The sequence below is a fragment of the Taudactylus pleione genome, unplaced genomic scaffold (assembly GCF_031769625.1).
Source record: "Taudactylus pleione unplaced genomic scaffold, aTauple2 ptg001005l, whole genome shotgun sequence".
NCBI classification, from domain to species: domain Eukaryota; kingdom Metazoa; phylum Chordata; class Amphibia; order Anura; family Myobatrachidae; genus Taudactylus; species Taudactylus pleione.
Window position 1 is genome coordinate 8786 of NW_028285406.1, and position 12144 is coordinate 20929.

Consider the following 12144-nt stretch of genomic DNA (forward strand, 5'->3'; position numbering starts at 1 on the left):
GGTATAGTAATGGCACCTGCAGGACATAACACATAGGACACAGGGAGACCGATGTCTGCATCTACAGGTATAGTAATGGCACCTGCAGGACATAACACATAGGACACAGGGAGACCGATGTCTGCATCTACAGGTATAGTAATGGCACCTGCAGGACATAACACATAGGACACAGGGAGACTGATGTCTGCATCTACAGGTATAGTAATGGCACCTGCAGGACATAACACATAGGACACAGGGAGACTGATGTCTGCATCTACAGGTATAGTAATGGCACCTGCAGGACATAACACATAGGACACAGAGAGACCGACGTCTGCATCTACAGGTATAGTAATGACACCTGCAGGACATAACACATAGGACACAGGGAGACTGATGTCTGCATCTACAGGGATAGTAATGGCACCTGCAGGACATAACACATAGGACACAGGGAGACTGATGTCTGCATCTACAGGTATAGTAATGGCACCTGCAGGACATAACACATAGGACACAGGGAGACTGATGTCTGCATCTACAGGTATAGTAATGGCACCTGCAGGACATAACACATAGGACACAGGGAGACTGATGTCTGCATCTACAGGTATAGTAATGGCACCTGCAGGACATAACACATAGGACACAGGGAGACTGATGTCTGCATCTACAGGTATAGTAATGGCACCTGCAGGACATAACACATAGGACACAGGGAGACCGATATCTGCATCTACAGGTATAGTAATGGCACCTGCAGGACATAACACATAGGACACAGGGAGACTGATGTCTGCATCTACAGGTATAGTAATAGCACCTGCAGGACATAACACATAGGACACAGAGAGACCGACGTCTGCATCTACAGGTATAGTAATGACACCTGCAGGACATAACACATAGGACACAGGGAGACTGATGTCTGCATCTACAGGTATAGTAATGGCACCTGCAGGACATAACACATAGGACACAGGGAGACTGATGTCTGCATCTACAGGTATAGTAATGGCACCTGCAGGACATAACACATAGGACACAGGGAGACCGATATCTGCATCTACAGGTATAGTAATGGCACCTGCAGGACATAACACATAGGACACAGGGAGACTGATGTCTGCATCTACAGGTATAGTAATAGCACCTGCAGTACATAACACATAGGACACAGGGAGACCGATATCTGCATCTACAGGTATAGTAATGGCACCTGCAGGACATAACACATAGGACACAGGGAGACCGATATCTGCATCTACAGGTATAGTAATGGCACCTGCAGGACATAACACATAGGACACAGGGAGACTGATGTCTGCATCTACAGGTATAGTAATGGCACCTGCAGGACATAACACATAGGACACAGGGAGACCGATGTCTGCATCTACAGGTATAGTAATGGCACCTGCAGGACATAACACATAGGACACAGGGAGACTGATGTCTGCATCTACAGGTATAGTAATGGCACCTGCAGGACATAACACATAGGACACAGGGAGACTGATGTCTGCATCTACAGGTATAGTAATGGCACCTGCAGGACATAACACATAGGACACAGAGAGACCGACGTCTGCATCTACAGGTATAGTAATGACACCTGCAGGACATAACACATAGGACACAGGGAGACTGATGTCTGCATCTACAGGTATAGTAATGGCACCTGCAGGACATAACACATAGGACACAGGGAGACTGATGTCTGCATCTACAGGTATAGTAATGGCACCTGCAGGACATAACACATAGGACACAGGGAGACCGATATCTGCATCTACAGGTATAGTAATGGCACCTGCAGGACATAACACATAGGACACAGGGAGACTGATGTCTGCATCTACAGGTATAGTAATAGCACCTGCAGTACATAACACATAGGACACAGGGAGACCGATATCTGCATCTACAGGTATAGTAATGGCACCTGCAGGACATAACACATAGGACACAGGGAGACTGATGTCTGCATCTACAGGTATAGTAATGGCACCTGCAGGACATAACACATAGGACACAGGGAGACCGATGTCTGCATCTACAGGTATAGTAATGGCACCTGCAGGACATAACACATAGGACACAGGGAGACTGATGTCTGCATCTACAGGTATAGTAATGGCACCTGCAGGACATAACACATAGGACACAGGGAGACTGATGTCTGCATCTACAGGTATAGTAATGGCACCTGCAGGACATAACACATAGGACACAGGGAGACCGATGTCTGCATCTACAGGTATAGTAATGGCACCTGCAGGACATAACACATAGGACACAGGGAGACCGATGTCTGCATCTACAGGTATAGTAATGGCACCTGCAGGACATAACACAAAGGACACAGGGAGACTGATGGCTGCATCTACAGGTATAGTAATGGCACCTGCAGGACATAACACAAAGGACACAGGGAGACTGATGGCTGCATCTACAGGTATAGTAATGGCACCTGCAGGACATAACACATAGGACACAGGGAGACCGATGTCTGCATCTACAGGTATAGTAATGGCACCTGCAGGACATAACACATAGGACACAGGGAGACCGATGTCTGCATCTACAGGTATAGTAATGGCACCTGCAGGACATAACACAAAGGACACAGGGAGACTGATGGCTGCATCTACAGGTATAGTAATGGCACCTGCAGGACATAACACATAGGACACAGGGAGACCGATGTCTGCATCTACAGGTATAGTAATGGCACCTGCAGGACATAACACATAGGACCCAGGGAGACTGATGTCTGCATCTACAGGTATAGTAATGGCACCTGTAGGATATAGCACATAGGACCCAGGGAGACTGATGTCTGCATCTACAGGTATAGTAATGGCACCTGCAGGACATAACACATAGGACACAAAGAGACTGATGTCTGCATCTACAGGTATAGTAATGACACCTGCAGGACATAACACATAGGACACAAAGAGACTGATGTCTGCATCTACAGGTATAGTAATGACACCTGCAGGACATAACACATAGGACACAGGGAGACTGATGTCTGCATCTACAGGTATAGTAATGGCACCTGCAGGACATAACACATAGGACACAGGGAGACTAGTGACTGCATCTACAGGTATAGCAACGGCACCTGCAGGACATAGCACATTGGACACAGGGAGACTGATGTCTGCATCTACAGGTATAGTAATGACACCTGCAGGACATAACACATAGGACACAAAGAGACTGATGTCTGCATCTACAGGTATAGTAATGACACCTGCAGGACATAACACATAGGACACAGGGAGACTGATGTCTGCATCTACAGGTATAGTAATGGCACCTGCAGGACATAACACATAGGACACAGGGAGACTAATGACTGCATCTACAGGTATAGCAACGGCACCTGCAGGACATAGCACATTGGACACAGGGAGACTGATGTCTGCATCTACAGGTATAGTAATGGCACCTGCAGGACATAACACATAGGACACAGGGAGACCGATGTCTGCATCTACAGGTATATTAATGGCACCTGCAGGACATAACACATAGGACACACGGAGACCGATGTCTGCATGTACAGGTATAGTAATGACACCTGCAGGACATAACACATAGGACACAGGGAGACTGATGTCTGCATCTACAGGTATAGTAATAGCACCTGCAGGACATAACACATAGGACACAGGGAGACTGATGTCTGCATCTACAGGTATAGTAATGGCACCTGCAGGACATAACACATAGGACACAGGGAGACCGATGTCTGCATCTACAGGTATAGTAATGGCACCTGCAGGACATAACACATAGGACACAGGGAGACCGATGTCTGCATGTACAGGTATAGTAATGACACCTGCAGGACATAACACATAGGACCCAGGGAGACTGATGTCTGCATCTACAGGTATAGTAATGGCGCCTGCAGGACATAGCACATAGGACCCAGGGAGACTGATGTCTGCATCTACAGGTATAGTAATGGCGCCTGCAGGACATAACACATTGGACACAAAGAGACTGATGTCTGCATCTACAGGTATAGTAATGGCACCTGCAGGACATAACACATAGGACACAGGGAGACTGATGTCTGCATCTACAGGTATAGTAATGGCACCTGCAGTACTGCACATCGCACATAGGACGTATTACACAGACTCTTATCATACTTATATATCTTCTTTCATCACGTACAGTTTTTCTTACAAAGTAAAGAAATGTTCTTTATTTACTGTGGTCTCAGTTGCACCAAAACCCTGGAGCTTGGACCTGATAGGCAAGGCCATCAATCTATAGAGGGCATTGCCTAACAGAAGCCTATGGAGCTGATTCAGACCTGGACGCTAGATGCGTTCACTCGCACGATGCATATGCAAATTGCGTAGGCAGGGCAATCGCACAGCAAGGCAATAGCATGCCCACTATGTCTTAGAGTGCGATCGCATTGTGTATGCTGATGCGCAAGATACCCTCTTGCATACGTCATCTCCAGGAAGTGTATGCACCCATCGGTACATCGGGTAACATCGGATGCGATCGCAGCACTTGAGGTTGGCCATACCCTGCCGCAAGCACTGAGATTACTTCAGTGTAAAAATCAGACAGGTGACGTGTACTATGATGCTGCCTTTTAATTATGCACACCTCTGTAATGGCGTTGGGACGCTCAGGCACGCCTGTGTTCGCACCTCCACTCCCCCGTTATTAATGGCCAGCCCCTGTCACCACCCACAAACGGCTTCTCCTGTCACTCACTCTGCTGGGCAATCTATGCGCAGCGAGCGAATTCATTCTGATCTTTTGCTATGGTTTGAGCACACGCACTGCGATGCATGCACAGAAAAAAATCGGCCAGTTACGAGCGTTCGCATCTTAGCAAGCGGGTCCGAATCAGCTCCTATGGACTTGCTTTCTGAGATTTTCCTGGGGTTCAGTCCCTTAGGATTCCCCCTCCCAGGGTCCCCCGCAGTTTGCACATGCGCTGGGCAATGGGCGAGCATGTGCAGAAGGACTTCTGGGTCCCACACCACAAAGGACAGCTTTAAATATTCATGCATACTGCATTAATAAACGCTGGTATGCATGGGATCAGTGGCAGAATACATTGCATCCAAATTGTGATGCTTAATGCATCCCGACCATTAGCAGGGACACTGGGCCTGATTCAGAGCCGGACACTGTGACCACCCACAGCTATAGCGAATGGCCAAAATTATGGTCGTGATGGTCAAGACCATCGCGACCATCGGGCTTACGACGAGACCCTTGCGGTAGGGTCTCGTGGCCGCAAGCCCTGGAGTGCTTTTGGCTCTATCAGAGCCAAAAGCACTCCCACTGACATCACTAGTGATGTCAGTGGGGCTGGCCCCAGACGGTAGGCGTTCCCATGGGAACGCCTCCATCTGGGCAGCCACGCCCCCGGCATGCCCACCTAAGGGGGCGTGCTGTCACTCACCATCGACAGCATGCCCCCTTTGGTGCGAGACCCATAACGACGGCTTGGCCGTCGTTATTCGGGTCTCGCGCATGCGCACGACGGAGCCGCCTCCATTGTGCGCATGCGCACTTGGCCAACATCGACCCGCTTGCGAGCGCTCAGCGCTCGCGAGCGGGTCTGAATTAGGCCCACTGTTAGAAGGATATTCCATGCAAAGGGTAAAAAGTAAAGTGATCACTTACTGTATGCACTCACTTTACTTCTGAGTTTGGACAACTTTTGGACTGGGGGGTAAACACAAAAGAGTGACCAGGCTCTTCTACCATTCACTGCTTGAGCAACACAAGTGTTCTAGATGATACATTTTGCGGCGAATGGCTCCAGATGAGAGATTATAACTTACAGTAGGTGCTCCGCCACATATTGCGATTCCAGTGCTTGAGTACTATACTTTATCCCCAATCTTGCAATTTAATTCACTAATAGTGTACTAAATACTTTACTTAGGATTAGTATTTTTCGTAACAAAGGAATTGGTATAAAGTAACAGATTAAACACAATGATGTGTGGTGCGAGTCACTCATATAGGACATATGTCTTTTGAATTTTTATTTTTATCCAGAATAAATACTTTTTGCTGAATTTTGCATCCATAAATTGCAAATAGTGTACTCTGGCCCTCATTCAGAGCCGTACGCTCTGAGGAGAGCGCACGCTCTGCATGAGGGCCGGGCTCCATTTTCATGGAGCGTCCTCCTGGACGCTCGTATAGCTGTGGGTCACCACCCACAGGCTATACGAGCGTGCATTTTGATGGCCGCGATGGTCGTGACCATCGCGACCATCGAAATTGCGAGCCGGAGCCTGCGGTTGAGGTTTTCAACCGCAAGCTCCGGAGTGATTTTGGCTCTATCAGAGCCAAAATCACTCCCACTGACATCACTAGTGATGTCAGTGGGCCGGCTTCTGACGGGAGGCGTTCCCGTGGGAACGCCCCCGTCAGGGAGGCACGCCCCCGGCACGCCCACCAAAGGGGGCGTGCTGTCAATCAACATTGACAGCACGCCCCCTTTGATCGGACACAACGAGCGAAGGAAAGTCCTTCGCTCGTCGTGTCTGGCGCATGCGCACGACGGAGCTCCCTCCGTCGTGCGCATGCTCAGTGCAGACCATCGACCCACTTGCGAGCGGACAGCCGCTCGCGAGTGGGTCTGAATCAGGCCCTCTGTCGCCAGTAGTGTACTAAGTATTGCGATTTTGTATTTTTTTAATCCCAAGCGAAATGGTATAAAGTAGCACATTAAAGCCGGCCATACACGGTGCAATTTAGAAACGTCACGATGTGTTGTACGATTTCCCTTGAGATTCTTCCCACGACGGAGGGAGCTCCGTCGTGCGCATGCGCGAGACACGACGAGCGAAGGACTTTCCTTCGCCCGGAGTGTCTCATCAAAGGGGGCGTGCTGTCGATGTTGACTGACAGCACGCCCCCTTTGGTGGGCGTGCCGGGGGCGTGCCTGCCAGACGGAGGCGTTCCCAAGGGAACGCCTACCGTCTGAAGCCGGCCCCACTGACATCACTAGTGATGTCAGTGGGAGTGATTTTGGCTCTGATAGAGCCAAAATCACTCCTGGCCTTGCGGTTGAAAAACTCAACCGCAGGCTTTTGCTCGCAGTTTTGATGGTCGCGATGGTCTTGACCATCATCATCATCCTGCACACTCGTATATGCTGTGGGTGGTGACCCACAGCTATACGAGCGTCCAGGAGGACGCTCCATATTAATGGAGGTGGGCCCTGATTCAGAGCGAGCGCTCTGGTCAGAGTGTCCGGCTCTGAATCAGGGCCACTGTCTAGTGTGTAGTCAACGTTTCAGAGCATCTCAGCTCTTTTATCAAGACACAATGAAAAGATAACATATAACAAACAAACATATATACATACCATAATCACCCTGGTGCTCGTGTCACGCCGACCTGTTCGAGTCCCGATGACGTCATGGGCGCGCATAGCGCCGGAGGTCGGTGACTCACAGGGGGGGGCGTGGATACTCGTGAATACCATCACCATGGCAACTAGGGAAAACAGTACAACCATTGAGTCACTGTACCGAGTCAGGTATCAATCATAACAGGCTATATCCATGATGGGCTTTAAAACGATCTCCTAGCACTAATGAGCAGGTTGAGTCCCACATCATAGCGTGTGTATAAGATATATATAAATGCCAAGGGGCAGCATAATTACAAAGCCTAGACAGCCAACTCAATCAGAGGTGCCACGTAACCAGCCAACTTAGTAATTGGAAACCATAATATAAATACATCCAATAGTATCGAGATGTACATAAAACACTGCCTGTAAGTAATCAAAGGACACAATATATCAAAAAACAAATGGATAATCAGATCACAGCAGAGTAAGACATTACAAAAACAATTAAAGAAAACAATTCAAAGACAGCATTTCATTCAATCCCAGCGGGTGCACGGTCTGCAGAGTATGAATCCAATAAGCTTCTTTTTGGAGCAAAATGCGGTCTCTGTCACCTCCTCTCAAGTTGGGGGGCACCCAATCAATCATTTTGTATTTAATGGTGGAAACACTATGATGGAAATCCTTGAAGTGTTTGGCCACAGGCTGGTCCGATCCTCTGCCTTCAATAGCCGCTCTAATGTTGGAGCGGTGCAGTGCCATCCTCTCTTTAAATTGACGAGAAGTTTTGCCCACATAAAGCATGCCACACGGATACCTAACTAGATACACCACAAACTTGCTGGAACATGTCAAGGGATATTTAATAAGAAACTTTTTTCCAAATCTTGGGTGATAAAATGCATTGCCTGTTTCTAAAAAACTACATGTGATACACCCGATACATTTGTAATTTCCAGCAGGACGAGTCAAAAAATGAGAGGAAGATGTCTTAGTGAACTGGCTTACATCATTGTGTACCACAATGTCCCTAATATTCCTCCCTCTCTTATAGGATGTTAAAATGGAAGAACCTTGAAGGGCAGGTAATTTAGGGTCATTGGCAACAATTGGCCAGATCTCATTAGCTGAACGAATAAATTGTCTACTGGCTGTGGTAAATTGCTGGGTCCAAACAACTTTATTGGACCTGTCTTTAGGTCCACGGGGAGTCAATGCCTGGATTCTATAGACAGCCAATACCTTATCCTTTGCCCTTTTCAGTGTTTTGTAGTGATATCCACGTTTTAAAAATTTCAGAGACATGTTGTCAATATGTAGTATAGCGTCACTTCTATCGCTACAGATTCTCCAGATTCTGAGGAATTGAGAGTACGGAAGTCCCAATTTCAAAGATGCAGGATGATGGCTACTAGCTTGCAAAGTGGTATTGCGATCTGTGGGTATATAGAACATAGTGGTTTGTAGCTCATATGAATCACTTTGATTGATGGTGACATCCAAGTAGTGGACTGAGCTATAGCTGTACTCAAAAGTAAATTTAATAGCATGATGTTTGTTACTAAGGTCAGTCATCAACTGTAAAAATCATTCCAGAGACCCCGACCACAAGAAAAAGATGTCATCTATATATCTTGAGTAACCCTTGATATACTGAACAATATTGGAATCTAACAAAAAGAATTCATCTTCGACACCAAACATATAAATGTTAGCAAAACTAGGCGCTACGCAAGAACCCATAGCACATCCAGTTCGTTGGGTGTATATCTTGCTATCAAATAGGAAGTAGTTCCTGGTCAAGGTGTGTTCAAGCAGAGCCACAAAAAATCCAGGATCAGGTCCAATATAATCAGGATGGTTGGTAATAAAATTCTTAGTGGCTTGAATACCATCATTCTGCGGTATATTTGTGTACAGACTGCAAACATCAATGGTACACATCAGGTGTCGAGTAGGTAAAGTAGGTAAAGGTGATATATTTTGCAGTCTCAGAATAAACGCAGTGGTATCTTTAAGGTACGACTGTTTGGAGCTGAGCAGGGGCTGTAAATAGAAATCCAGGAATTTGGAGATTCCATAATATAGTGCAGTGGTTTTCAAACTCGGTCTTCAGGACCCCACACAGTTCATGTTTTGCAGGTCACTCAGCAGGTGCACAGGTGTAGTCATTACTCACTGACACATTTTAAAGGTCCTCAGGTGGAGCTAATTATTTCACTTGATTCAGTGTGGAGACCTGGAAAATATGCACTGTTTGGGGTCCTGAGGACCGAGTTTGAGAACCTGTGATATAGTGAATCCCTGGCAGCTATAATCGGTCTGCCAGGAGGAGAAGCAGCATCTTTATGAAGTTTAGGGATGGTATAAAAAGTTGGGATCTTGGGTGACTCTTGTTTAAGAGCATCCCGGATGATAGGAGAAATAACTTTATTTGCAGTTGCTTGATCTAATAATTCAAATAATTCTATTTTAAAGTTATTGGTAGGATCTTCTTGCATCAGTTGATAGACTGATTCATCTGATAATTGTCGGTAACATTCTTGTTTGTATGTTGTCAAATCTTGTACAACTATTCTGCCCCCTTTGTCAGCAGGGCGGATGACAATGTCCTTGTAACTACCCAATTGTTGTAATGCTTGGGCTTCCTTAAGTGACAAATTCTGATGGATAGACAAATTTGTAGGGGTATAATTAGGTATGACATGATCCATGTGGTTGGTAAAGCATTTAATGCTCAAATTGGTTGACTGTGGGATAAAAGTAGACTTCTTGTATACTGGAATCGACGACGAGATATTTTCTGTAGTACCAAAGAATTCTTTCAGCTTTAATCTCTTGTCAAATTTAAAGAGGTCTATTTTGTTCTGAAAAGTATTCGCAGAACAAGTGGGGACAAATGATAAACCTTTGTTTAAAACATTAATTTCATCCGTAGTTAAAGTCCTGGCCGACAGATTGAAGACTAGGTCTTCCTTGGGTGCGTCTTTTTTTGCCTTCCTCGCCCATTCCCCCCCGCGCCTGTTGCGGGTTTTCTGGTTAAATCCAGGGTGGCACGAGTCGCCACCCCTAAAGGGGGCTTCTGACTTGAGGAGGAGGTAGCCGTATTTGCACATTCTGTATCACTGGAAGAGATGACTCCACTAGAGTTATCTGTTTCCAGTGGAAATCTCTTATGTCTTCTAAATTTAGGGAGTCTATCCTGGGTTTGACCTCTATTGTACGCCCAACTATACACCTTATATTCAGCGTAATCACGCGTCACTGTCTGTAATTTAGATTTTTTAAATTGTATTAAGTCAGTGCGGTATTTCTCAATCTGCAGGGTTAATTTATTCAGCCAATCTTGTGACGTATGTGACCTGATATTGGCCAAATGTGCCGATTCAAAAGCAGAGATTTTTTCTTTAACTAAGGTCAGCTCTCTCCGTGATTCCTCAATTACTAACAGAATTAAATCGAAGGAGCATTTATTGAGGACGGCAGCCCATCTACGGCAAAATTCTGTATTATATCGACCAATCGTTGGGATGTTTCTGATGCGAAATCCACTAGGGATTTTTTTATCCCTGTCGTAGTCAGATAATGAAATGCCGTGTAGCAAATAATCGACTTCCCGTTTCTTAAGACGTGATAACTGCGCTATTAATTGTTCAGTAGAATCTTCACAAGTATCCTGTAGATTAGATTCAAATAAGATGTTATCCGCCTCTGTATCTGTAAGTGACAGCACTTCACCCAGGGGTAAGCAGATATTAGTGAAACCTGTTGCTTCCTCCGTAGTTGTCATCCCGGTGAAAAAAAAGTGAAAAAATAGCAAAGTCTAAATAAAAACACTGCTACACTGAGTCCAGTTTAAGCACCATAGGTCCGATATGTCAAAAAATAGAGTCCGGTGCCTTGTCAGTAGATATCACAAGCTTTAAACAGCTTCGGTATCACATATGAAGAACAATGGAAACGACCGGCACTTGGCACTGTGGAATTTTTTAATTGGCTCTGTATTCAGAAATTGGAAACCCCCCTTTCAAAGTCCTGCGTTTGCCACTGGTATCACATCCTGCACGATAGATCGCAATCTTGCGGTTTCCTGTAAGATCTACAACGTCGGGGACACGCATCGACCTCGTAAGTGTATATAAACAACGCACGATTGAACGTTACGATCGATCAAATTCGTGCACATTGTGCAAAAAAACGTACAGTGTATGGGCTGCTTAAGGGGGGAATATAAAGAAATAAGACTGTGCATCTGTCTCCCTCATTAACAAAAAACCTGTTGCTAAAATTATTTAGTCCAATGTCTCAAATGTTCAGAAAAATTACAATTAAATGAGATAATACATAAAAAAAATCAATCAAGTAAATATAATCGCAAAAAAGAGTAACAACAAAAATTCTTGCATATTCAAGGTAAGAATAAATACATATAACAACAATAATATAAAAAAAAAACACAAAATAAAAACTATGAATTAAAAATGGCATACCAATGGTTATGTGTTTGTGGGTATCGGTGGTAAATGAATGGTTCTGAGCAGTCTTTGGGCTGACACAAAAATTTCACCAAAAAGCAATAAATCATCACTGTAAGTGTTCAGTTTTTAAAGGTACTTTGGTGACCAGAGTCACATTGATGAGCCGCTGAAGGAAATAATAGTCTGATTTGCAGGCAAAGGTATTTTTTGGATGTGCAGTTCCTGCACCAGGGTGTAGTGCCCAGCTCGGACAAAAGCTGACAATGCCAGGGTATTGGCTGGTAAAACTGCTCCTTGTATAAG

The 12144-nt window shown here is 45.6% G+C and overlaps 1 protein-coding gene across 1 annotated transcript in view; it reads left to right on the forward strand.

The window, feature by feature from the left end:
• Window positions 1-3103: 3103 nt before the first annotated feature.
• LOC148454320 (complement C3-like) overlaps window positions 3104-12144 on the forward strand; it is a gene marked incomplete at its 5' end in the record, with an annotated part of 49676 nt that continues 40635 nt past the window's right edge. The window contains one exon of the mRNA XM_088461037.1: window positions 3104-3169. Within this exon, the coding sequence (XP_088317163.1) occupies window positions 3104-3169 (66 nt within the window). The remainder of the gene's footprint in view (window positions 3170-12144) is intronic.